At 46.5% G+C, this 27,900-nt stretch overlaps 2 protein-coding genes across 2 annotated transcripts in view; one reads left to right on the forward strand and one right to left on the reverse strand.

Annotated features, from left to right (window-relative positions):
* Window positions 1-27,900, forward strand: part of LOC310664458 (uncharacterized protein) — a 541,032-nt gene that overhangs the window by 458,657 nt on the left and 54,475 nt on the right. The window lies entirely within an intron of this gene.
* MYO15A (myosin XVA) overlaps window positions 4,248-27,900 on the reverse strand; it is a 96,220-nt gene continuing 72,567 nt past the window's right edge. The window contains exons 51-64 of the mRNA XM_083413278.1: window positions 26,833-26,905; window positions 25,309-25,381; window positions 24,349-24,422; window positions 21,511-21,593; window positions 19,695-19,825; window positions 16,426-16,520; window positions 14,569-14,646; window positions 13,610-13,706; window positions 11,795-11,955; window positions 10,377-10,510; window positions 9,224-9,357; window positions 7,597-7,730; window positions 7,000-7,140; window positions 4,248-4,428 (exon numbers count right to left, since the gene is read on the reverse strand). Coding sequence (XP_083269404.1) covers window positions 4,327-4,428; window positions 7,000-7,140; window positions 7,597-7,730; window positions 9,224-9,357; window positions 10,377-10,510; window positions 11,795-11,955; window positions 13,610-13,706; window positions 14,569-14,646; window positions 16,426-16,520; window positions 19,695-19,825; window positions 21,511-21,593; window positions 24,349-24,422; window positions 25,309-25,381; window positions 26,833-26,905 — 1,510 coding nt within the window. The 3' untranslated portion in view covers window positions 4,248-4,326. The remainder of the gene's footprint in view (window positions 4,429-6,999; window positions 7,141-7,596; window positions 7,731-9,223; window positions 9,358-10,376; window positions 10,511-11,794; window positions 11,956-13,609; window positions 13,707-14,568; window positions 14,647-16,425; window positions 16,521-19,694; window positions 19,826-21,510; window positions 21,594-24,348; window positions 24,423-25,308; window positions 25,382-26,832; window positions 26,906-27,900) is intronic.

A 27,900-nucleotide genomic window follows, 5' to 3' on the forward strand; every position in this document is an offset into this window, starting at 1 on the left:
GCTGTGGTGATTTCTGAAGGAGAAAGATTACACTGCAGGGTTCATCAAGGGAACCACTGATTGATACAACCAGGGCCAGCACTGATGCATCATGGGATAATTGGCTCTCCTCAGAATATCTCCCTTGAGCCTCTGCTTCCCCTTGACAGAACCAGGGCCAGCACTGATGCATCATGGGATAATCTCTCCTCAGAAGATCTCCCTTGAGCCTCTGCTTCCCCCTGACACAACCAGGGCCAGCCCTGATGCATCATGGGATAATCTGTTCTCCTCAGAATATCTCCCTTGAGCCTCTGCTTCCCCCTGACACAACCAGGGCCAGCACTGATGCATCATGGGATAATTGGCTTTCCTCAGAATATCTCCCTTGAGCCTCTGCTTCCCCTTGACATAACCAGGGCCAGCACTGATGCATCATGGGATAATCTGCTCTCCTCAGAATATCTCCCTTGAGCCTCCGCTTCCCCTTGACACAACCAGGGCCAGCACTGATGCATCATGGGATAATTGCTTTCCTCAGCCTCTTGGTATAGCGAATGCCTGAGTTTATGATACACACCAAAGAGAGAGGTTTTTAAAATTCTGATTCAGAGTAATAAAGAAAAAGTCTTTATTATTCCACAAACCTGCAAGTTATTAGCAAAAAGTTACTGCCTGCCTGCCCATATGTAGCGGTGTTAGTAACTTTGAAAGTGTGGGGAAGGAAGAGGCAAATTTGCAAAGCTCCTCTCACTGCTCACCTGGAGGCAATCCTTACCCAAAAGTGAGCAGCTGTTTTCAATTCTAAAACTGAAGTAAAAGAAAAAAAATGCTAGAACTACCAACTCACAACCTGGAAAGCCTTCTAACTGCCTTCAGCCATGGCTTCTCCCACCCTTTTTTTAGCCCTCTTCCCATGCTGTCTTTCTGGGGCAAAAACATGCAGACAAGGGGAAGGAGATTAGAAGGAGTGGAAGGGGAAGCAGCTGGAGAGATCATCCCTTTTGGAGGATGCACCACAGCACATTCCCATGGAGGGATATCATGGCATTGGGGTGTTAGTTGTCTTGTGCCCAAGCTGCATTTCGTTCAGCAAAATCTGTGTGAGGCAAGAGGATAGAAAGTCAGCCAGCAAATAAGCCAAAGCTCTCTGACCTACTTTCTTCCTACGCTTTGGGAGCCCTTGGCCTTAAAACAGGAAGCACCAGGTATAAGTGGCTCATTAATGTCTTCCTGGAGGCCTTTACTGAACCCTGCCAATCTCCTTTCCTTCCTACTCCTTTTCCAAGTCAATTAATGAAGGGACCAGTCACCTCCTTTATGGAACTTGGTAGGTTATTGGAATGGATTTTGTCGTCTCCATATGGAAAAATGCCTGCGTGATGCCACTTCTCTTGCTGTCTTCCAATCCCTTTAAGCAGACAACACAACTTTCTCCATTAGGGTGTGTGTTTTTTAAAGAGACCCATCTGCCACCATTGCTGAGCACTGGTTGATGGGAGATGGAGTCCAGGAACATCTGGAGGGCCCCACAGGCTCCCCATCCCTGCATTATAACTACGTTTAACTATGTGTAGCCAAAATGATTGCAACACTTTGTTAATCACCTCTGTTTCCTTCCCCTTCCCCTGTTGCCTCTAGGGTTGGTATCAAGGACTACTACAATGATCAGGCATCTGCCAAGGTCCCACATACCAGGAGGATGCTCATTGCCAAAAGCCTCTTGGACCTCCTCTGCATCAGCATCATTGCAACCAACCTGTTTAATTGCCTACCTCTTGGCCCAGGAAATGAGGAGTGGCGAGGAAGTGCAGGAAATTCCGCTGCCTGCAGGTGGGGGTGTTTTTGTCAAAACTGCTGACCCCCTTTTTTTTTTTTTTGCTTTTGAGCTATTGTTTTTAAAAAATGCACCAACAAATCAACACTTCAGAAATTTTCGGAGTTCTACCATTGCCTGAGGAACACGGGTGGCGCTGTGGGTTAACCCACAGAGCCTAGGGCTTGCCGATCAGAAGGTCAGCGGTTCAAATCCTTGCGACGGGGTGAGCTCCCGTTGCTCAGTCCCAGCTCCTGCCAACCTAGCAGTTCAAAAGCACGTCAAAGTGCAAGTAGATAAATAGGTACCGCTCCAGCGGGAAGGTAAACGGCATTTCCGCGCGCTGCTCTGGTTCGCCAGAAGCGGCTTGGTCATGCTGGCCACGGAAGCTGTATGCTTGCTCCCTCAGCCAATAAAGCGTGATGAGCGCCGCAACCCCAGAGTCGGCCACGACTGGACCTAAAGGTTGCCTGCTTGCTCAACAGCTTTCTGCCTGGCAAGCCAATGGGTGGTAGAAATGAGGAAGAGGAGAGGCAGATAATGGCAGTGAGGAGTTTGTCTCACTGAGGCGGGATGTGGTTCGTAGAAGGTGGCTTGCCCAAGGGCCCCCCAAAATCTGTGACAGACACTGTTCATCTCTGATGATATCTAGATTGTAAGGGCCTGGAGGCACGGATGGTGCAATAAATAAGAGTGATTGTCTAACATCTGCCACGAAATGCTGGAAGAGGCACAGAAAGATCCAACCGTTGAATAAGCCACGCAGTCATCCTGATATAATTACATGTCCCATCTATGTCTGGGGGCTTGGAAGTGTTTACAAGCTCCTGTGTTTTTTGCTGGCATGCTCCTCTGTTAGGTCAACATATATTCCAAGACGTTTTTGAGCGAGATGGATGACCAAATAAGAGGAAAGGAACAATCCTAGGGATTGCAGCCCTAAGTCTGAAAAAGGTTTCCCACCTCTCTTGTGTAGAATTGCATCTTCAATAACTATTTTGCATTTATGCTGGGACAGGCACACACCCTTGTTGGCATGTATGTTTGGAATGTTGACTAATGCGATTTTGTTGTCCTCAAAGGTGAAGAGCAAAAGACGAGGCACTCATGAGCGTATGACATAAAATGACACTTTTAATTTTGCTCAAATTGTGAACAAATATAACCCCCCTCAAAAAAGCGCAATTTTGAGTGCAAAAATATTACAAAATATAGCAGGTATGGTGTGAACTATTGCTTCTTCTTCTCTCTCTCTCTCTCTCTCTCTCTCTCTCTCTCTCTCTCTCTCTCTTTCTCTCTCTCCCCCAATAGCACAATACCAGTTCTTCTGAAGACTGGTTGCTTTTATAAAAATAAAGAGCAAAGTTGCAGAAAAAGACATATTCTTGAAACCGGACCAAAGTATGTTAAAAAAACAACAGAACTTGTGAATAACTTTGCAAACAACTTGTGCACGTAAACAGACAGAGGCTGGGGACAAACAGCGGATGATTCATCATCATGCTTTGCTCGGAAGCTTCCAGACACATCTGGCTGACAGCTGTTGCAAAGTGTGTGCTAGGCCAGATGGCATCTTGATCTGGTCCAGCTCAGTAGTTCTTCCATAGGTTCTATCCACCCACCTCAAATTTATTATTAGGAGAATCTGGGCTCAGGCTTCCACTCCTGGTCTAGAAGGGCTTCTCATATATAGCAGCCTATAGGGATAGATGAGTGCAGTCTTCTCAAACCTGGCATACACACACACACACACACACCAGATGTTTGTAGGAGATTTATGCAGCCAAATCTGCATAAATTGTGCATAATAGTAAGAAATGGGTAAAGGATCACAGAGTTCTTAAATGCTAAAGAAGTTTCAGATTGGTCCTATGGCAAGGGAGGAAATAAAGGTTGTTTCCTGTTCCTTTTTCTCTCTCTTATTTTTGAACCATATAACTGACCAGATGCATAAGGCTGGAGCTCCTAAGCCCAGACTCCATGTTTGAAGATACTTTTCATATTTTTGTACTCATGAAGCTTCTATCTGTGTTGTTCCTGCTGTAGCATTGAGTGAGACCGCTGATTACTGTAAATAAAGCATTTTAGCTTACTTAAGGTTGTGGTCTAGTCACTCCTAGAAGCAAACTGTAAGCACTTGATACTGGGACATTTTAAAGGTCTAACAACCTATATTTCCCACACATTACAAACACTGCATGTATTTCTGTTTTAAACTCTGCTGAAAGGGTTTTTGGCTAGAGAGTGAGTCAAGGCCCGCATGCTTTTTGAATTCAGGCAGTCATCCATTTTCCTTTTGTAGTTTCCCACACATGTGGGACTTCGGGATTAATTGGTATTCACCAGTTATTTTCCCAGGCCATATCTGCCTCCTCCTCGTCAGCCCTCCCCAATGCCACCTCTATCGCCACCTCTTGGTCAATAGGAGGTGCTGCTGGTCTCCCACGCTTGCCTCAGGTACCAAAATCTATTGGGCCAGCCCTGAGAGAGAGAATGAGAGAGAGAGAAGAAGAGGTGTGTGGCCAGTCCATTCACAACAACGTGATCTCGCTTGGAGGGAGCGTGAGTCGCTTTTCGCGGGCGTGCAGCAAGCTTTCCATGTGGGTGGCGATTACTCGGCAAAGCTCCAGGCCCTGGAGAGGGAAGGAAAGCAAGAAGGTGGACGGTGATTTGATGTTAGTTGAGACGCTGCCGTAAAAGCTACTAGCTCCACTAAGCAGGGCTTAGAAGGAATTAGATGGGTGTCAGATCCAGTAAAAGCTCCCCGTTAATTCTTTTTGGATTTTTGGTCCCATAACATGGTCTCGCTAAGGTAGCAAGGCAGTTCATTCTAAGAAATTCAACAGTAGAGCCACAGAAACCAAAACAATACTAATTGTATAGATGCAGAGATACTAAAGGTTTGCAGCCTAGGTATTAAAGACGCCTTCTTAGTCATCACTATCTGTTGGCGTTATCAAACCTCTCCACAGTGAAACTGCCTGTTTACAAAATTTTAAATGGGGGAACCAGACAGATTCAAGTTGATCTTTCTGTTAAGAGACTCTAATAACACTGAAATGATAAGGAAGACATTCAGAGGGTGTCGTTGACCATATCCTGCCCATCCAATCTTTTTTGGAGAAATTTAAGCCACTTCTCCAGCACAAAGTCATTTCAGATCCTCATCCTTTACTTTTTCAAAGCCTTCCATGGCCTTGCCCTCCCCTTATGTCTCTGCCCTGATACCCTAATATCTCCTTGCCAATGACACTCGCTACTCCCAAGCTTTAAAAGGCCAAGGAACAACCTGAGCTCAGCAAACTTGTGTATGGCTTTTTCGAGATCTGAATACCAACTTTGCATGGTGCAATTTTGGTGGCTAACAGATGAAGTTACGAGTCACCCATTTGAATCTCATCTTTTGCATATATTTACCTACCTTGCAGGGCTGTTGTAAATATTACAAAACAATATGTGCAGAGTGCTTTGAACACATGAAAATGCAATACACTGGTATTTTTTAAAAATAAGTTTTATCATCCCAGTTGCATGCTACCTACCATCTGAAGGTTAAGCTTCACAGAGCCAGTGGAAGGAGACAGGAGAAGACAGAGGAGACAGAAAGAGAGGGGAGGGGAGGAGAATGATGTGAGTTAAGCATATTTGCAGGGTTGCATCATATTTCCAACAAAGTCTAAATGTGCATAATAAATTATAAAGCTTATGCTAGATTCTGAAAATGTGGATCAAGAAGCTCTGGTGCGCAGCACTGTAATGTGCCATGAGATTTTATTTAGGCCAGGAGTCTAAATAAAAGCCAAATGAACAAATGCTTTCTGGATGCCAAGGAGAAAACTAAACACCCCACTCAAATATTTTCCCAATCAGATTTTTGTACAAATGAGCTTGCTAGTCTGAATTTAAAGGTGACAGATCCACGGTCACCCCACCGATACATTTTGCTAGAATTCTCACAACTATTCGCTTTTTCCTGGACTTTCCACAGGATTTCAGGCAAAGGAGGAACCTGAAAATCTGCTGTGGGGTAAAATCTGCTTTGCCGTAACACCTTTGGGGGATGTAGAGATCCCACCCTCTCTCCCTTGAGAAATGCTACGAGTCTCACCAAATCAGCTCCAGCTTCCCTCAAAATTCCTAGGATGTTTTGCCCAAGGTGGAATTCTCATAGTCACCCCAGATCTAACTTCAGGTGAAAATTCGGTGCTGCCCCTAACTCCTCCGGCCTGTCTAAGTGCATCTCGCTGGGCTCATGCCATGAGGCTGGCTTATTAAGACGAATGCAGTGCAGGCTTATCTCTTAGGGCCAATGGGGCCAATACATTTTGGTACCCGAGGCCCCACCAAGCTCAGCTTCTCTCAGCCAAGCTCCACTTGACTACCTCCTTGACTACCTCCTTGACAGCTTCTTCCCGTATACCTGAAGGAGCCTCTCTACCCCCATCGTTCTGCCCAGATGCTGAGGTCCAGCGCAGAGGGCCTTCTGGCGGTTCCCTCGCTGCGAGAAGTGAGGTTACAGGGAACCAGGCACAGGGCCTTCTCGGTGGTGGCACCCGCCCTGTGGAACACCTTCCCACCAGATGCCAAAGAGAAAAACAACTACAGTGGTACCTTGGGTTAAGAACTTAATGCGTTCTGGAGGTCCGTTCTTAACCTGAAACTGTTCTTAACCTGAGGCACCACTTTAGCTAATGGGGCCTCCCGCTGCCGCTGCACGATTTCTGTTCTCATCCTGAAGCAAAGTTCTTAACCCGAGGTACTATTTCTGGGTTAGCGGAGTCTGTAACCTGAAGCATCTGTAACCTGAAGCATCTGAAACCTGAGGTACCACTGTACCAGACTTTTAGAAGACATCTGAAGGCAGCCCTGTTTAGGGAAGCTTTTAATGTTTAATAGACTATTGTATTTTAATATTCTGTTGGAAGCCACCCAGAGTGGCTGGGGAAACCCAGCCAGATGGGCAGGGTATAAATAAGAAATTATTATTATTATTATTATTATTATTATTATTATTCCTCCTGGCATCAGCGTTGCCTTTGCAGAACGGAGGAGGATAGGGACAAATCCAGAAATAATTGGCTCCACCTGTTGTTCCGCCTACTGCCTGGACTCCCTGCCTTCTACCCTGGCAGTTCCAAGGGTACCAGTCACCACTGGCCGCGGGGGAATTATGCTGTATCAGTACAGGCATTTTCCCACTTTACCTGCTCCAGCTGCAGCTGCGTGATCCTTTGGGACATCAAGCCCCCCAGCATGATCTCTACGTAGGGGTAGCTGGATCCAGCCGAGGGCCGTTGGGTGCGTGTGGACTGGATCTCTTTCAGGGAGAATGTCACAATGGGTTCCTGGAAGAGGAAGGAAAGAGCCGCGTTGTAGCTGCTGGTGACTTGTGGAAGTCAGCTGTTAGTTCACCACACCTCAACCAGTAGAGTACGTGAAACCCCAGCAGAGTCTTCAGAGATTTTCAGACTCCCCGGTAAATGGAAAAACTTCTTTCCCACGCAGTTCAAAGGAATGCTTTGTTTACTGTATCCAGACACAAGACAAAGCTGAACCCTGCTATCTACTATAAATAGTTCTTCTGGTCTTTGAAGTAAAGACACATATATGTACAGAGATCCACTAACACTGTCACCATGCTAGCTTACGCTGCTGTGCAAAACCCACAGCCTCTTCCCTTGACTCGCACAGATTCAGAGTCAGACCCCGACAGCATCAGGACTTGCTGTCGTGGGCCAGGAGTCAGCTTCGCCTGCTGAACAGCAGCCTGAAAGGGGGACGGGACAATCCAGAAAACCTACGTGGGTTTCCTTGTTCAGGAAGTTGAGTCCATTCTGGTTCACTGCCAGGATGCAGGGGGAGATGATGGTGTTGTTGCTGCAGCTCTGGATGTAGAAGAAGGACGAGCCGAACATGGGGAAAGCGCTCAGGAGCCCTGGAGGGGGGAGCGGAATTGGAATGATCTGCAACACCACCATTATTGTGAAATATTACTGGGGCAAGAGACAAAGGGGTCCTTTGCTCAACTTCAGATTGAACTGGAGAAAAGGGGTTTTCCTCCTTATGGAATTAAGAGTGTAAGAAAAGCCTTTGGGTCAATACAATGGCCTCTCTAGCCCTGCAACCTGTTCTCATGTGGTTAACCAGATTTGCAGCTAGACTGGCTGCTCTTGGAAACGGTGCTGGGCCAGATGGACCTGCCTCGGTCTAATCCGATAGGGCTTTTTCTTTATTCAAGTCCAGGGGTGGAGAACTCCCACCACCACCACATTCCATCCAGTAGGCAAGATGCTCAGCAGCTAGATTTCATCTGCTCTCTGGTTCCTACCGCTACCTGTTCAGTGTGGCGAGAAAAGGGTTTTGATGCTGTACTATGTGAGTTAACTGTAGCTTCTTTCTCTGCAAGAGGATCTGTTGCAAGGAGATCAAAGCAGAGGTGGAAATATTTCAGCAGACATTTTGCTCCTTGCAAATATGCAAAAAGGAGCTCATGCATTTTGCAATTGCATGCACATAATTTTTGGGATTATGGGACGCGGGTGGCGCTGTGGGTAAAACCTCAGTGCCTAGGACTTGCCGATCGTATGGTCGGCGGTTCGAATCCCCGCGGCGGGGTGAGCTCCCGTCTTTCGGTCCCAGCTCCTGCCCACCTAGCAGTTCGAAAGCACCCCTAAGTGCAAGTAGATAAATAGGGACCGCTTTATAGCGGGAAGGTAAACGGCGTTTCCGTGTGCTGCGCTGGTGCTGGCTCGCCAGAGCAGCTTCGTCACGCTGGCCACGTGACCCGAAAGTGTCTCCGGACAGCGCTGGCTCCCGGCCTCTTGAGTGAGATGGGCGCACAACCCTAGAGTCGGACACGACTGGCCCGTACGGGCAGGGGTACCTTTACCTTTACCTAATTTTGGGGATGCAAGTGCATTTTGAAGCTTGAGGCTTTAAACAGCTGTAAGGCTGGGCTTGCAGCTCAGATGTGCAGCATTCTGCTGGGATCGCAGAGTTCTTTGTGACTTTTGTGCTGTCAGGACAGATGAATGGTGTTGGTGAGCTTTTTATTTATTTCGCTTTTTTAAACAAACCAACTTTGTAGAAAGAATTGAAGAAAATGGAAGGTGAACCTTGAGTGGAGTTGCTAGGTAATAAATAAATAAATGCCTCTGTGACAATGGGAAATAACTTTGTGTATGTGAGTGGGTCTGGCCTGCCCACTAATTGAACGTGGCCCCTGATAGCTTTCTACTGGGCTGATGTGGCCCTTGGCCCGAAAAAGCTTCCATCCTACTTGCACTGGTTCAACCAAGGCAGCCAGTCAATTTTATTATGGCTCGTTTCTTTAACTTTAGCCGGTCGGCACTGTTTATGTGGGCAAGACCTTCCCAGTGCCATGCCCCGGGTCAATTAATGCCACTTCCTTGAAAGCCAACATCTTACCTAGGAACTGCGCCCGAGCTTGGTGGGCACTCAAGGCCTGGGCTTGCTGCAGGTGGTGCATGACCATGTCCAGCCAGGACTGGGCCTTCTGCAGATGGTAGAACTGGGGTGGGATGTAGTCCTGAACCTCCCGCCTGGGATGGGGAAGCAGAAACAGAAGAAGAGAAGACGTCATAAACCACCTAGGATGGGCTGCAGAACCAGAAGCCCTCCTGCTGTTACTGGACTACAGCACCCACCATCCTTGACTATTGGCCATTCTGGCTGTGGCTGATGGGATTCGGAGTCCAACAACATCTGGAAGGCAGAGTGGAGAAGGTTGTCATAGACAGCTTCAAAACAAGATGCTTCAAGCAATTAAAATTATTTCAGTTAGGACAGTTTTCCCCAACCCAGAAGTTGTTGGACTCCAACTCCCATCATCCACTATGGCTGATCTTGCTTGCTGGGGCTGATGGGAGTTGGAGTCCAACAAATATCAGGGTGATCAGGTTGGTAAAAAGAAACGCCTATTGCAAAGGCCTGTGCAGTTTTGTTGTTGTTTAATCGTTTAGTCGTGTCTGACTCTTTGTGACTCCATGGACCAGAGCACGCCAGGCACTCCTGTCTTCCACTGGAGGTCTAAAAGGAGACGGGGAAGGCGTCTTGCCAAACCTCTACTGGCAGGAAGTTCCACAGGGCAGAACCTGCCACAACCATGGCTCGATCTCGAGTAAAGGCCGACCAGACCTCAGGGACTTGGGGAGCCATCCAAGAGGGCCTCTGTTATATTTCAGCCTCGGTGCATAGCTGTCAACCTTCCCTTTTTTTTTTGCGGGAAATTCCCTTATTCCAGCGCCTTTTCCCACTGCTTCCCGCTGCTGTCTCGGATTGTTATATATCCCGTAGACTGTCTCCAGGACAGGTGAGGCTGCTGATCCCTTATTTTCAAATCCAAAAGTTGACAGCTATGCTGCTGATCCCTTATTTTCAAGGCTGCTGATTCCTTATTTTCAAAACTGAAAGTTGACAGCTATGCCGTGGTGATCGAGGCAGAGCATAAGAAGCAGCCCCCAGCACCTGCCAGCTCAGAACTGCTTCCTGGTTGGAGGGGGGGGGGACATGTCCCCTTTTCGCCCTGTCCCCGCAGCCCCCTAACCTACAGGGCACCTACACGGTAGGCAGGTAGAAGCTGTCCTTTGCTCGGTGCTGCAGAGCAGCCAGCTTGGAGACTTGCTGGAACTGTTGCTCACTCGGCCTCATGGGAGGGAGAGTGTTGAAGAGCCCCTTGAGATAATCAGGGAGAACCTGAGGGAACGAGAGGAGGAGTCATAAGTACGAACAATAATTAAGTAGCATTTGGCGCTTCCAAATTTTTGAAATGCTGTATATACTACGATCTCGTAAGGTGGAATCTTCATAGATTCTGCTACCATGCAGAGGAGCCGTTCCTTAGCATGTACCTTGAGAAATGTCACAGACTACTTTGTGCCTTTGGCATGGCACCCAGTTCGGGAATTTTATTGAGTTATAAATCTTTCTAATCACTGTTTGAAATACTTCCTTCCTCTCTATAGCCATGTGTGAATACATTATGTATATTCATTATTATTATTATTAATTATTTAACTATACTGCCCTTCATCCGAAGATCACAGGGCGGTTTATGTTGGGATTGCACTCCTCCCGCACTGCAGATATGTAGGATTGTTACATGTCACATGTCTGTTTACATTCCAGCACAGATTGCTGGAGTCCCATGAGTGGAACATCTGCTCTGTATTGCTTTTGTTTTCCTTCTCTCCGAGAAGAATGACAAGGAGAGAGGCCACGTTTTTCTCTGTGTGTAATAAATGCGTAGTATAGTACAGTATCCACGCCTCAAGCCTGATCTGTTGTGTGTTTACTCTGCTGAGTAATGTGTGCTCTTGCATGCACCGCAGCTTGAGTTGCAGATGCATGTTGGAGGAGGATGGCTGATGGATCTCCGCAGTGGCAAGGCTGAGAAGGGAGACACTCTGGCTGGGGTCAAGCCAGCTGGCTTTTCATCCCCCGGTTCCGACAGTTTAGAATATCAAAACACAAAAATACAGGGTTTCCCAAACTTGGGTCTCCAGCTGTTTTTTGGACTACAACTCCCATCATCCCTATCTAGCAGGAGCAGTGGTTAGGGATGATGGGAACTGTAGTCCAAAAACATCTGGAGACCCAAGTTTGGGAAACATTGCTCTAACCACTACACCACCCTGGCTCTCATAATCTGGGCTCTACTCCACTAGAGCTTATCGACACAACAAACCTGTTAGTCTTTAAGACCCTGTCTTATTTTTGTGACCACCCATTTTATAGAAGGCTTAGCGGGGGGAGAAAGGCCACTTCAGAGTCTCTGACCATCTCGAACCAAGTAAAAATAGGCTGCAGCGTCACTGGTCGACCTGTCCTAATCAAAAATGCCTTCCTGCCCAAACAAATGTCACCATCACCCAGACCTGGAAGGAAACCTCCCTATGAGTCATTTTGAGAAGGAGCAAGATGTGCACTCGGCTGCTCCTCTCTGAAAGCTTTCCCTTTTCTTTGCTGCAAAGGTCTCACCTGATTGTAGTGCATGGTGACATAGAGCTCATTGTCAAACTTCAGCGGCTGGGCCCAGATGACGCGCCGATACCAGAACATGAAGCCGCTGTCCACGTTCTCCATTTCCAAGGCAACATCAAGGATGTACTCCTTTTTGTTCAAAGGCCGAACATTCTGATCTGCGTGGGCGAAATGGCACGGATCAGATTTTTAAAGCAGTCTGGTGTTCCTGGTCAAGTGGGTGGCTGCATTCACCTGGTGTACAGTCTGGCCCCCCTAGCTTCTAAATATAGACTGGTGATTTGCTAAAGGGGTGTGTGTCCAAACTGCTCTTTTCCTACATGGCCCAAAGGATGGTTTTACAGCCCTCTACCAACAGGTGGTGGTAGACACTTTCCAGATAAAGTCCGGCATCTCAAAAAGAAATAACATTTCAGGCGCAACCGGGTGAATTTTCACAAGCAAGAATGAGAATATAGCCTACAAAATTATAAGCCAGATGTCCTACTGAAACAACATATGACAGGCAGTAAATTTATTTGAATTTGGTCTTTTTTGTGCAGTGACTGTAGAACTCAGATGTCTGTGCAAATCAACCCACGAAAGCCAATGCACGTATTGTTGGGGTGCTGCTAGAAAGCTTCATAGCAAAGTTATTGAAATGGTCAGTTTTGGGGGGTTTGGGTAATTTCGGGGTGTATTCATGGAGGATAAGACTCTGTTCCACCTCTGCTGTTGCGGTTGGAGGTGGTATGACTCTGAATACCAGCTGCTGGGGAACACAAGTGGGGAGAGCATTGTTGCACTCAGATCCCATCTGCAGGCTCCCATAAGCGTCTGCTTGGCTCCTATGAAAGGAGGGTGCTGGACCAGATTGGCCTTTGACCAGATCCAGCAGCCAGACTCTTCTCAGGCGCTTATAGTCCACCAGGAGATTAGTAAACCTAGTTTAAGTCGGCAATGTGATCCGATCCTGAAATCGGTAGTTTGAACTGAAATAAATAATTAGGGTCTTAGATATGTAATAAATGTTCATAAATGTACCACACAAACACGTACATAAATATATAAATCACATGTCTGAAACCTCACAGGAAAACAGCCATGAAGCCATTTTTGGCTCCCAAACTGACCAAATGTTTTCTCTGCAAAGTCAAAGGAAAATGGAAAAGCCTCCCCATTGTCCTTTCCTTCACAAATCCTGTCTTAAGGGTATGTCTGTGTATGAATAGGGTGAGCCTGTGACCTGGCTCAGGAACTAAGTATGTATCATTACAAAAGACTGGCCAAGCTCCCCAGGGTATCCAATCAAGTAAGGATTAACAGGTAACCTGCCAGACAGGAGGTAAACAACTCAGATTTCTGGTAAACAGAGCATTCAGATTTTCTGTTGTAGACCACCCCTTTCTGTGATGTAGGCATGATGTGTCTGGGGGGTGGTCTTGAGCTAACCCATTCTGTGATGTATGTATGATGTTTCTGGGGGTGGTCTTGGACTCCAGGGCGGGCAATTTAAAATGTCTATATAAGGGCGGGCACACCTAGGTTCTGGGTCCTCCTCCTGCGTGTGAAGGGGGCACCCTGTTGCAACAGTTCAATAAAGATCAGGCTTACTAGCTGCTTTGCTTCTCAATATTCTCTGGTTGGCCTCTGTTCTTTTCTCCGACTGATGGAGAACCCACAAAGGACTCTATAAAGGCTCTTGTGTCCCCCATAAGGGAATAAGAGCAGATTTTCGTTTATTACAGAACAAAATACAGGGAATGGAACGATACGTTTAATCCTGGTTTTTGGACTGAGGGATTCTCTCCTCTGGGGCCCGGTGGGACTCACTTCTGTTGGCGACAGCAAAAATGATGTATTCGTCAAAGGCCTCAGGGCGGCGTAGTCCCATCTCGTAGCATAACTCCTCTATCACATCCAGCGCAACCTGGAAATGCAGGTGAGGGACAGAGAAGTTGAGTCACAAATGACCAGGTACATATTCTGGAATGTGGTTCGCCTGTCTGCTTGTCTGCCTGCCTGTTCCCTATGGGTTAGAGTGTCTTTGGTTAGGCGATATCTCGTCATAGCTGTCAACTTTTCCCTTTTCTTGTGAGGAATCCTATTCGGAATATGGGAATTTCCCTTAAAAATAGGAAATGTTGACAGCTATGTATCTCGTATCATTGCCAAACTTGTCATGTGGCTTCCCAATGCGGTCTTTGCCTGTGTTTGGATGCGGGACACCATTTTGAAACAAGATGGTGGACCATAACATGACTTCGCCATGACTTCACCCAAACGGACGTGGCAGTTACAAATGAGGTTTCCTGAGGTGGAGGAGGTAGTTTTTAGCTATGTTCGGTGCCTTCAGATGCAATATATTGCTGTATGTGAGAGAGATACAGTGTGTGCACACACAGCCCCAAAACTCTAATTTATACTATCCATTTAAAAATAACAATAGGTTTATTAGAATTCCTGGGCGGCACCGGGCACTTTCTGCTAGTTTTAAATAATGCCAAAGTTCATAAGCAAGGAATACAAACTTTGAAACCATACAGATCTCTTCTGCAAGCTAGATTTTTTTTTTTAAGAAGATGGAAGGAAAAGATGGTTCTGAGAAAGGGTAAGGCGCTAATCCCCACCTTGAATTGTTTTAATATTTGAAGATTGTAATGAAGGAAGCTCTTGCAAGCTGATTAAGTCACAACTGTTCTGTTGGCCTGGAGGGTCAACATTTGGCTCCTGGGCCTGAAATTCCCTTTCCCTGATCTATGGGGATGAGAGATCCTTCCTCTTCCACTCACCGAACAAGTTTTGATCTTGAGGTGCCTCTCAATGCCTCCCGGTAAGAGGAACAGCTGCCGCTTGGAGCTCCTTCCGGCCTTGGCAAAGGAAGGAAGGAAAAACAAAGTTCATGGGTCATAAGTAAAAATGGAGGAGAATTCTGCATTTTAAAGTAAAGTAACTTATTTCATAATCTCTGCATTTATATGCCAAGTGAGAAGCAGCTAACCATCAGATTGCACACTCTTCCGAATGCTACGGTGCACTCTTGCTTCAGAAATGTGCACCCAACAATGCGTATTTTACTGGGGATGGGATGTGTATTTTAGAGGGAAATGCAGGAAAATGTATATAAAGTAATATACAAAACACATATTTTAAGGAAAGCATACAAAAATGGTTAAAAATGTATATCTTTTTCAAAAAAAAGGGAGAAAACAGGATGGAACAGACTTAACGATTATTGTGGGCGTGCGAAACTGGCATGGAATGAAAAGAGGCTGATGCACCTACCCCTAATCATAAGCCATGTTTAGAGGAGGTTCAACCTCAGAAACGTATTAGCCAGAGGACCTTACTGCTAGGAGTCAGGCTCTGGTGACTCACCTGTTTGCATCCCATCAGCACTGCAAAGCTGGGAGATCTGAGCTCCGTGCCTCAAGGGTGCCCTCTAGACTGCAGTACCAGCCTGCCTGAGCCATCTGTCAGCTGACGCTCCAGGGCCAATCCTTGCCCAGCAGGCCCTATAAAGACCTGATCTTAGAGTTCCCTCCTTAGTCTGAACAACTCATTACTGGTATGAGGCCATGACATCAGCTCCTGCTCCAGTACCTCGCTGTGATTACATGGCTGCCCCTCTAATGCTCATTTGCTGCTTACTCTGGAACTCAGCTCCTTCCTGATATAATGTCCACACTTGCTTTTTCCTGCTAGGGCTGACAGCCAGCTCCCTTCAGGTTCCAGAACCCAGACAGTCAAGAACATGAGTGTTTCCTCTGGAAATGAACCCATGCCTGCCCTAGACTATGCTAGGCATCCACTCAGGCCAGATAATGTTCAGTTTCTGTTAATTGATTCTCATGAAAACTTACAGATTCTGGCTTCACACAATTAACTCAAGGCAGTGTCAATTTACTCTTGGCAGAAAGCCAAGGTCTGCTTGACCTAGAAACTACTTACTCTGATTGGTTAACGACCAGCACTCAACTCTTATCTAGGAATGCTAGCACAGTTTGGTGTTAGGTGTGTTAGGAGTAGGAGTGCTGTGTATGGTTAAGAGAGAGAGAGAAAGAAAGGATTTATTTTGCTTTGTTTTGTATGCAGAAACTCTGCTGGTTTTTTTTCCTTTTTAATAAATCCTGTAAATAGTTATTCTGAGTCTAGCTGACTAGTCATTTCCACCTCAACTAGCTTCTTTGCTGTGCAGGAAAACTCTGCTACGTTTGGGCTAAAGCCATTAGAGCTATGCCTGACACTTCAAAGTTCTATGAGATAACAGACCTGAAAGTTGACTACTTGGGGATCTGAACCTGCTGTGAACCCCAACATGGATTTGAACTGCGATTTGAATGCATGTGCCCCCAAAGCGGACTGCTGGTGGGTCACTCCCAGTTCCCAAATCACGCAACCATGCCACCAGCAGACCTGTCCATAGGGCACACCAGTAGTGTGCCCAATAATTGAAACAGCATGTTGAAAAAAGGCCCATCAACGTTTACAGCATTCAAATACGGTAATAGAAACAGAAAACAGTTCTTAAACACAAACCACAGCACCACCCTTCCCTGTTTGGAAGCCATTCTCCTTCTGGTGTAATATTCTGGTGTAATATCCCATTATATCCAGCAAAGCCCTCGTGGGACTTGCAGGGCACTCACCACCATGGCTTTGAGCTCCATGTTACTGGGGAATTCGCAGCGGCCACCAAACTGAAAGGTTTTCTGCAGGTTCTGCTCACATGCCTTGGCGATGCCTGATGGAGACCATGAAATAAATATGAGAGAGAGGCAGAGACAGAAAGTGTGTGTGAGAGAGGAAGTATCCGCGAGGAGAAGTGAAATGTGGGGCTCCAGATTTCTCAAATGCTGTAGAGAGATTCAGCTCTCTAGACTCAGCTAAGCCTGATTGTAAAGACAATGCACAGGGCAAAGCACTGTAGGCTAAAATGCCTACAGGTGCAAACAGATGCTTACTAATAAAATAGCAATTGGGTGATGCCAAGCATCCCAGCTCTACTGAACAGGGAGAAATAAAATGGGTAGAACGAATGAACAGGAAGCTTTTAGTTAATGGTACAGAGGCCTGAAAAGCCTCAGTAGCATTTTGCCCGTGCTTACTGGAGAGGCAGGCACTGCAACTGCATTTTATTGACACACACATAATAATAATAATAATAATAATAATAATAATAATAATAATAATGTATTATTTATACCCCGCCCATCTGGCTGGGTTTCCCCAGCCACTCTGGGCGGCTTCCAACAGAATATTAAAATACAATAGTCTATTAAACATTAAAAGCTTCCCTAAACACGGCTGCCTTCAGATGACTTCTAAAAGTCTGGTAGTTGTTTCTTGCGAGCATCTGGTAGTTGTTTTTCTCTTTGACATCTGGTGGGAGGGCGTTCCACAGGGCGGGCCCTCTGACTGGTTCCTTGTAACTTGGCTTCTTGCAGCGAGGGAACAGCCAGAAGGCCCTCGGCACTGGACCTCAGTGTCCGGGCAGAACGATGCGGGTGGAGACGCTCCTTCAGGAGCCTCCTAAATGCTTAGAATCTTCAAATGGAGAGCTACTTAGCCCTTAGCCCATGTGACCTTAGAAACTGCATTTTTGATCAGGCTGCCAACCAAGACAGAGCATCCATCGTTGCTGTCTGTTACTCTACTTAGTACCCCCAAATTAAGACCATTCACTCAAGGCCCCATTACCTTGAGACTCTGACCTTCCCACACCAAGCAGGGCCTTTGCAGAACTAAGATTCCAACAGATGCCCTCGGCATATTTAGACGGGAGATAACGGGGAATTCCCCATATGTGTCGCAAATGCATAATTGGAGGCAACCAGGTAGAGGACATCACACACTATCTGCTGATTTGCCCCCTGTATACAACGCCCAGAGGAAAATTTACATCGCCAATTCTTAATTGACTTCCAGGTCGATCCGCACATGAAGTGACAGTTGAACTCCTAGCAGATAAACATCTATATATTACACACCAGGGAGCCAAATTTGCGCTGGCAGCCAAGAAGCTCTGTTCCAGGTATGTGAATACATTCCAGTTTTAATATTTAATGCTGTGAATTTCTTTTTCTGTTGCAAGCTGCTACAGGCTACGTTGTAAGATCTTAGAGGAAAATTTTCCTTTTCTCCTCTGTCGTCCATTGTAAAGGCCTTTGGCTATATACAATAGAACTGACCAGACCCAAATGCTACGAAGCAGATCGGAAAACGTGCTGGAGGAGAACACAGAAAACACTGAAGCGCAACTGATATTGCTGTCACCTGGAGTGAGTGAACAAAGATGGCAGGGAGGGGGGAAGGCTGGCTTGGGGGCAACCTGGGACGGCTATTTGCGCTTAATTATATGGAAGACTCGATTTCAGCAGTAAGTGTGGATGCACATGATTGCTTTGGCATAGAGCAGCCAGGGGGAAACCCTGCCCAGTGCCAACTTCTAGCTGATTCAGCTTGTGCTGAGCTGATGGCATATATTTGCTACCATCAGGTGCGTTCAAGACTTGGCAGGCCACTGCAACCTGAAATTCACCCTGGTGCACTGGCAGATGGATTAAAAACTCTCTGCCTAGTTTTTCATGTTCCACATCTTCCAAGCTCCCAAACCTCTGTGGTACAAAGACCATCTGTGGGGCAGACACCATTCTAAGGGGACATGCAGTGAGTTGGCACCCCCAGCTAACAGTCTAGTTTGGGGAGCAGGGAGGCATCTATCTCTGCCAATATTCCTTTCCACCCTGAAGCCACCGGAGCCAGTTTTGGAACCTGCGTCTTTTAACGAGGAAATAACCACCGGCTGCGACAGGTGAGCTGCCTTCCGACTGAAGCTGCCTTTTAAGAGCTGAGCAGATGGGCTCATTTCCATTTATTAATGAGCGATGGGCAGCGGTGAGGAAAGCATCCCAAATGGGGCAGCCTGATGGATGAGGGCAGGCAGAAGCAGCCACCGTTTTCTTCCTGGGATCTAACCCCTTTCCCTGCCCCAGGAGTTGTGAAATGTTGAATTCGGATGAGCGGTCCTGATGCAAAGCAGTTTGAAGGCGAAAACGGTTATAACATTCGTTAGGGAAAATGGGAGCACCCTCAAGGCATTTGACACAAACCTAGCTTTTTATCTGGGAAGCAAGCATATCATTTATTTATTTATAAATTATATATATATATATATATATATATATATATATATATATATATTTTTTTTTTTTTCTGCGAATCAATAGGGGAAAAGCTGGCTGTGGGGCAGGGGATGGGAACCTGAGATCCAGGAGCCAAATGGAGCCCCCGAGGGTTCCCCACACAGGGCTCTCCCCAGGCCACACCCCTCATAAGGCCACGCCCCTCACCAGGCCTAGTTTATACGCCACTTGAGCGTTTTTGCCTGGCTAGGAATGTATCCTTGAACTCTGATCATGCATTTCACTTGCTTGGTTGGAGGACAGAGAAGCCGGTGGGAAAGTGTGTGTAGAAACTAATCTACTGAACAAAGGCAAAATTTGCATTTGTTGGACTACAACTCCCATCATCCCTGACTAGGGATCCTTCTCACTAGGGATGATGGGAATTGTAGTCCAATAACACTGGGGCCCCAAGGTTGAGGAAGGCTGATATAGCTTAATATTGTCCACAGCGGCTGGCAGCAACTCTCCGGGGTTTCAGACCAGGAATCTTTCTCAATCCTACCTGCAAATGTTTGGGAATCGAAATCTGGGGTTCCATTGCAGGGGGCTGGACTAGATGATCTTCAGAATCCCTTCCAGCTCTACAATTCTATGATTCCATAGGTCCTTCTGCATGCAGAGCAGGTGCTCCACCACTGAGGCGTGTCTCTTTCTCAGCCAGGACAGTGCATACGTAACCTTGTGACTGGTTGACCAGATGATCTCCAGGGGCGAATCTCTCAATATCTCACCTTGGAAATGCAAGCTGGGACTGTTGCAGATTTCTTGGAGGAACTGCAGCAAATATGGTCGGAGGACTTCAGAGCATCTATAATAGGCACTCAGGATGTAGAGCAGCCTCCAACCTTTCTGGCAGCTGTCCCTGTGTGAAACCCCCCAAAGAAGGGAATTGGGGGCTGTTAAAATAGTATGCAAGAAATGAACAAACTTGGGATGCAGTTTGGAGTGGTACTATCCCTCTCTCCTTCCCCTTCCTTCCTCCTCTCCCCTCCTACAATATGTAGGCACCTTTTGACATTGGAAACACTCTATATCCCTGATGTGAGGACTTCTGAATCAGCATGAATTGGGAGAGTGGTGGGGTCAGAAGAGCAGACAGAGGAGACGCCTGATGCAATGGGGGCCGGGGCGGGGGGCACTCATCACTAGGAAGGGGGGGGGGACACAAATGCTATCCAGTTTACCTTGTAGCAGGAACCCCCCCCCCAATCATTCAGTTTGTACAAACTTCACACACACTACATACACTACGCTTCTGTTATAAATTCATAGAAAATCAACCATACATCGGATTTGCACTGTTCCACTTTTATTTTACTCCATGAAGGAAGGACTACAAAATGGGGAAGGTTTGATACAGGGCACCATAATCCCTTGAGCATACCAACACATACACAGGAGCCCTGCCTAGTTGCCATGCCAACCCTGATGGTCTCAGACAGAAGACCATCAACAACACAACGGACTGCATACACGAGTGGATTCAACACGGACTATAACAAAAGAACAGTGATTGGATTCCTCTCAGGGAGCAGGAAACTGCGACTACCTTTTGTCTTCTGAAAATGACTCATGGGGAGGGGGAGAAGGGAACCAGCCAGGTGACAGGACACTCAGGTTACCACCACCACCCCTCCCTCAACCCCTCCTTTCTGTGATGTATGTATGATGTTTCTGGGGGTGGGCTTGATCTACAGGGTGGGAATTTCAAAAGTTTTTATAAGGCCTTGCACACCATTTTTCCGTGTCCTTTCCTCTCTCCTGCAAGTGAGGGGAGCACCCTGTTGCAACAGTTCAATAAAGGCCAAGCCTACAGGCTGCTGATTTGCTCCAATTTACTCTGGTTGGTGTCTTTACTTTTTGTCCAAGGGAGCCCTCGGATTTTTCCGGTAACAACCTTTAATGGCAAACCTGCCCAATTTACACTTTCTGAAACTATTGCGAATTGAAACACAGCCATCCTTCAAAACTTGCAGTACTCCAAATTCTGCAGCCGTGTGAAAATGCATATACAGTGGTACCTCTGGTTATGAACTTAGTTCGTTCCAGAGGTCCATTCTTAAGCTGAAACCGTTCTTATCCCGAGGCGCGCTTTCGCTAATGGGGCCTGTGGCGTGTGATTTCTGTTCGCATCCTGGGGCAAAGTTTGCAACCAGGAGCAGCTACTTCTGGGTTAGCGGAGCTTGTAACCTGGAGCGTTTGTAATCAGAAGCATTTATAACCGGAGGTACCACTTTAGTAGGGTACAGTTATAGACAGAAATGCAAATATCAGTGAAAAGAACATTTAAAAAATGTGCTACGTTAGGGAAAGTTACATATATTATGATAAATGTTCACAAAAATGAATTTACATGTGGACATTATTATTCTTTTAATATCAAATAGGTTGAAAGGAAGATAACTGAATTCAAGGTTAGAAACATCAATAATTGCATTTTTCTGCTGGTTTACAAGCTGTGTGCTTCTACTGGATGGAAGCCCTCCCCTTCCCCCTCCAGCCATCACTGTGCACAGGCCTGTGGATTGTTACCAGAGACTCACTTACGTCTTGGTGCTGGTGTTGTCCGTGATCTGTTTGATGATCTGGCAAAACACCTCGTCCCTGATGACCTCATGGTCTCCGCAGAGCTAGTGGAGAACCAGGAGAAAGTAGAAGAAGAAGAAGAAGAGTTTGGACTTTATATCCTGCCTTTCACTCACCTTAAGGAGTCTCGAAGCGGCTAACATTCTCCTTTCCCTTCCTCCCCCACAACAAACACTCTGTGAGGTGAGTGGGGCTGAGAGACTTCAGAGAAGTGTGACTGGCCCAAGGTCACCAAGCAGCTGCATGTGGAGGAGCAGGGAAGTGAACCCAGTTCCCCAGATTACGAGACTACCGCTCCTAACCACTACACCACACTGGCTCTCACACTGGAATTATACATGCCTCAGGGGAGTCCCAGCCCTTGCTGGCTGCTCTCGTAGCAGCCACCACTTGCTCTCTCCCCACAAAGACTTCTGGCCTGGGAAGGTGATGGAAGAGTTTGCCATAGTAGCCCGCCAGTGCCAGATTTATGTATAAGCTAAACAAGCTATAGCTTAGGGCCCCACTCTCTTGGGGGCCCTCAAAAAATTTAAAGAAAAAAACCTGGATGTACATTTCCAAAATATAAGATAAAAAACAAATAAAATAAAACTGACATACAGCAACAGTGTTTTGTGTTGTGTAGGCTCCTATGATGTAAGTAAAATATCAAATATCACTGGTTTACTCATTTCTATATACAGGGTGAGTGGACACAGGTGGCGCTGTGGGTTAAACCACAGAGCCTAGGACTTGCTGATCAGAAGGTCAGCGGTTTGAATCCCCACGACGGAGTGAACTCCCGTTGCTCGGTCCCTGCTCCTGCCATCCTAGCAGTTCGAAAGCACGTCAAAGTGCAAGTAGATAAATCTGCTCTGGAGGGAAGATAAACGGCGTTTCCGTGCGCTGCTCTGGTTCGCCAGAAGCGGTTTAGTCATGCTGGCTACATGACCCGGAAGCTGTACGCCGGCTCCCTTGGCCAATAAAGCGAGATGAGCACCACAACCTCAGAGTCGGCCATGACTGGACCTAATGGTCAGGGGTCCCTTTACCTTTATATATAGGGTGCCCACATTCTGCATGGACTGGTTGCATGACAACATGTGCAAATGGCTTTAGATACCTGTTAGCTCCATAAATTGCCATATAGCATGTATTCAACACAAAAAACAGTGACAATTTGTTGTTGACAAAGGACAGCTAGACATATAAAGGGCCCCATTAGCTTCAGTAGCTTAGGGACTCATCAAATCTAAATCTGGCCCTGTAGCCCGCCATGGCTATGACAAGCTCAGCAGCTCTGCAAATCAGAAGAGCATGCTTTAGACTACAGGCCATTAATTGGTGGACTGGGACCCGCCACCAGGTCACAGCCTGGTCTAAGGCGGTTGCAGCGGCTGCATGTTTGGCTTAAAAGCAGGTATCAGGTTGGAAGAAGGTTGAAGGCTGCTGCTCTAAGGCTAAGGGGCAACCTATGTTGTGTCCTTGATGTGTTGTTGGACTTTAAAGGAGTCACCATCATGTTGGGGCCTGTGGGCACATGTGGAAATTGGAGAAACCTTTGTGCGCACAATGCACGCACAAGGCTGCAATGGAGTGCGAGCCGCAACGTTATTGTACTGGCTACAACAGAACGCTTCTTGCAAGCCTGATTTCAGAGGAAGGAAGTGAAGCTGTGAGTGCATGTTCACCTGCGGGTGCCACGATGGTGACCTCTGGACTATAGCAGCTGCACTCGAGAATGAGAATGGAGGTACAGTGGTGCCTCGCAAGACGAAAAGAATCCGTTCCGTGAGTCTCTTCGTCCTGCGGTTTTTTTCGTCTTGCGAAGCAAGCCCATTAGCGGATTAGCGCTATTAGCGCTATTAGCGGTTTAGCGGCTATTAGCGGCCATTAAAGGCTTAAGGGATTAGCGGATTAGCTGCTAAAAGGCTGTTAGCGGCTATTAAAGGCTTAAGGGATAAGCGGATTAGCTGCTAAAAGGCTATTAGCGGCTTAGATCAGCTGATAAGCGGCTTAGATCAGCTGTTAAGCGGCTTAGCGAACAGCTGTTAAGCGGCTTAGGGGCTTGGTAACAAGGGGGGGAGGGGGAAAAAAACCCCAGGAATCGCAAGACATTTTCGTCTTGCGAAGCAAGCCCATAGCAAATTCGTTTTGCGAAGCACCTCCAAAACGGAAAACCCTTTCGTCTAGCGGGTTTTCCGTCTTGCGAGGCATTCGTCTTGCGGGGCACCACTGTATTTGGAAGAGGCCAGAGCAACCAGGCTGGCTTGGCGAGTGCAGCCCCAGTGCAGATATAAGCCCAGGAGGGAGTTCCATCAGCTCCAGACTTAGTTGGGGCTTGTTTCTGCGTTGGCTCCGCAGGTCCCATCCCCCGCAAGGGCCAGAAAGCAGCTTACTCTTGAAAAAATCTCGCATAAGCCAAAAATGCCCAGGGGCCACAGAGCTTGAGACCGATTTTTGCCACTTGGTCTAATTTTATCTTATATACAAATACAAGTGGCTCAGGGATGCCAGGTCCAACGGGTCTATGCGAGAGTCCGGATTTAGCACAGTTCAATGTAATTATTAACCTTTTTTTGGGGCGGGGGGGAATGTAACTGTTTTAATTTAGACCATGGAATCCTTTGGTAATTAGAGACCATGCGTCCTTTTCCTCTTTTTATTATTGACTCTGTAAATTACACAGCTGCACCCTGCACTTCCTAACTGGCAATTGAGACAACTTATCCCCTTTTTTAAAAACTAAATTGTCTTTCATTTCTTTTCAGTTTAAAATTCAGTTTAAAAACCTGAAAAGAAGAAAGAAAGCTTGATTACCTTGAGAAGAGAACACACCACCTCTAGTTCAGTTTGCCCTTTGAGTGGGAGGTCGCCCATAAACTTCATCACAGCTGGAAAAGCAGATGCAGATAAAAACAGAGAGAGAGAGAGACTCCAGATAAGAAGTTAAGAAGAGCATGTTGGATCAGACCAGTGGCCCATCTAGCCCAGAGTCCTCTTTCTCACATATTGCCCTGGGAAACCCAAAAGCAAGACCGGAGCACAGCAGCACTTGCAATTCTTAGCCACTGGTTTCAGAAAGATATACAATCTCCGATAGTGGAGACATAGCCTAGACCAGGGGTCCCCAAACTAAGGTCCGCGGGCCGGATAAGGTCCGAGGGACTCGTTTATCCGGCCCGCGGCAACCCCCCACTGCCCACTCTTTCTAGCGCTGCGCTGCGCATCTGCCCACTTCCAGGTCAGAGGAGCACCGGAAATAGCTTGTGCGCATGCGCAAGCATTATTTGCACATGCGCACAAGCTATTTCCGGTGCTCCTCCGACCCAGACGTGTGCCAGAAATAGTGTGTGTGCATGTGTATGGGCATGCGCTCCCCCGCTGCGCGATCGGTGCTGGAGACCCTGGCCTGAGGCGTGGTAAGTTTGCTGACCTCCGGCCTAGACACTGTAGCTGGTAGCTGCTGACAGCTTTATCCTCTGTGATTTTTTTTCTAATTCTCTTTTAAAGCCACCCACCTTGTGAGAGAGAATTCCTTAGTTTACGCACTCCAAGATCCTTTGGGGTCTTCCCTTTGGCACACACACACACACAGAACGGAACTACAACTTTACGAGAAAAAGATCCTGCCCCATCATGCCTGATCACTTTTCTCCTTATGCGATCAGAGGAAGTGATACTTCTGATTACCAGCTGCTGGGAATCACAGGAGAGAAGCGTGCTGTTCTGCCCGGGTCCTGCTTGGGCCTTCCTAAAGCGGACCTCCCAGCTCCTCACCTTGGAAAGTTTCTGCAGCTATTTTGTTCAGGCTGCTGTCCGTGAATTCAATGAGCGACTCTTGGATGGGGGCCTGTGCAGGGAAGGAAGGAAGGAAGAGGTTTGGTGCCACAGGCGATGGGCAAAGGAATTGGGGCAAGCAAAGGGGTGTGGCAGTTGCACACAATGCTTGACACACTTGAATAAAACCCCTTGGACCTGAACTGCACTAGTTTAACTAAACACAGAAGTGGAGACTAACATTTTATTTCATGGGTTGTATCCAGCTAAGCTTTACTTAGAGTGCATCCATTTAAAATAATGGACCTAAGTAAGTCATAGAATTGTAGAGTTGGAAGGGAATCTCCTTTCTTGTAACTTGAATCCATTCGTTCGAGTCCTACCCTCCAGAGAAGGAAAAAGCAAGAGTGCTGCATGACAGCTTTTTAGATATTAATTTCAATAGGTTTACTCTGAAGAATAGTAGTAGTAGTAGTAGTAATTTATTTATACCCCACCCATCTGGCTGAGTTTCCCCAGCCACTCTGGGCGGCTTCCAACAGAATATTAAAATACAATAATCTATTAAACATTAAAAGCTTCCCTAAATGACTAACACTGGATACAAACCAACTTTATAAAAATATAACTAGTTTGTAATGTTTGTCTTTGTATGTATTTTTTAAATATATGTTTTAGACTTCCTTTTGTAAACATTTAGAGGTCTTTTTTTTGGAGTGGGAGGAAGTGGTGTATAAATGTTGCTAAACATAAATAACTGTTCGGGGATGCAGTGGGCAGGGATTTCTCCAGTGCAAGCTATACAATTATGAGTGGCTCAATGACATGGGGCATGTCGAATTTTTCAACTTTCAAATCCCCCAAGTGAGGGGTACTAAAAAGCTGTAACATGTAACCCAAGAAAATATTTAATGAAAGCAATTTAAAAAGAAAAATACATGACTTGGGAATTCAAAATATATTTTGGTTAAATTAATATAATATCATTTAGTTTTGTTGGGTGAGTAAAATGTGTGTAAAATTGCATAGAAATCATTAAAAAGGATTGCTAAGTACTTGCAGTTTTATTATTATTATTATTATTATTAGGCATTACCTGACATTTGAAAATTAAAATTCTTTGGTTTTCTGAAAGCACTTTATGTACTTCTTCAACATAGTCTTACCAAGCTAAATGTTGTCCAACCACAAAAATAATAGCAGTGGGGTCCCTTTCGGGTCCACAATACAGTGGAACCTCAGGTTGTGAACGTGATCCGTGCGGGAGGCACGTTCGCAACCTGCAGCATTCGCAACCCACAGTGCTGCGCCTGCGCACACGCGTGATGCAATTCAGTGCTTCTGCGCATGCATGAGCGCTGAAACCAGGAAGTAACCCATTCTGGTATTTCCCGGTTCTGGCGCATCTCTAACCTGAAAACGCATAACCCAAAGTGTCTTCAACCCGAGGTACCACTGTACACACATGGAGAGGCAGCCAGTGAGAAGAAAACTGTCATTGCTCAAGAAAATTATCTGCATTACCTTGGTGAATTTCAGAATATCTGCCATGCCATTCGATTCACCACTTTTTTTGGATTTCTGCTTGTTGGGATCCCTGAAATTAATTCCAGACATGAATTAAAACCTGCCTTTCATGGAAGGTTCCAGGTGGACGAGATCTTTCCCTCTTCCCTTGGGATCTGTGACTGCCTGGTCCCCTAGGGACCAGCTCAAGCCCATCAGGGGGAAACCATTCCATGCCCTTTTTGCTGGGGGGGGGGGCATTTCATCCACAAATATTTCCCAAATTGCAACTCATTTCCACATGCTAATAAATGGAGTAAAGAAGAGGGGCTATAACTGGGACAATTGTTGTGTGTGTGTGGCCGCCACCACAGCATACATTTAGAGCACTATGATACCACTTTCAACAGCCATGGCCTTCCTCCCAAAGAATTGTGGGAGCTGTAGTTTGTTAAGGGTTCTGAGAGACCCGCTATTCCCGTGCCTGAAGCTGGTTATACCATAAGCATTTTGCCTGCATGGATTTGCTGCTGCCTTGGCTGTGAACCAATGCATGATTATAAAGTAAGTCAATCTTTATTTTTTTTAAAAAAAAATACTTTACAAGTTGTTGCCTGATTCATTCTTAAGCAGGGGAAGAAGGCAAAAGCCAGATTACACCATAGCTGGACTTGCTCAAAGCAAGGTTTCACAGCTTAATTCCTATGCGTTTAATTTTGCTGCCAAGGATGGGGTTTTGAAACTGCTTAACCCACACATGTGGGCACATGAAATTGCAATTAATATACCCTCTCCTACCTGTTAAAACCCATCCCATGCTGTCTTGCCTGCCACACATACACATATCCAGCTATAGGGTGCAGTAGGTTGTGGGTCTGTTTTCCGGTTCAGGCAACCCCCCAACTTATCTCACTTCAACCTCCGATGCAATTTACTTCTTTGAGAGGCAAACGAATCGCGGCGGTTGACATGCTGCAAGAGAGCCAACTGCCCGTGGCAAAGAGTGGGCCATCTTGACTTACCTCTTGGTCATCCCAAGACATGCGATGATCGCACCCCGTAAACGTTAGCAGGGGTGTTATAACT

The sequence above is a fragment of the Podarcis tiliguerta genome (assembly GCF_965153285.1).
Source record: "Podarcis tiliguerta genome assembly, chromosome: 14".
Taxonomy (NCBI): domain Eukaryota; kingdom Metazoa; phylum Chordata; class Lepidosauria; order Squamata; family Lacertidae; genus Podarcis; species Podarcis tiliguerta.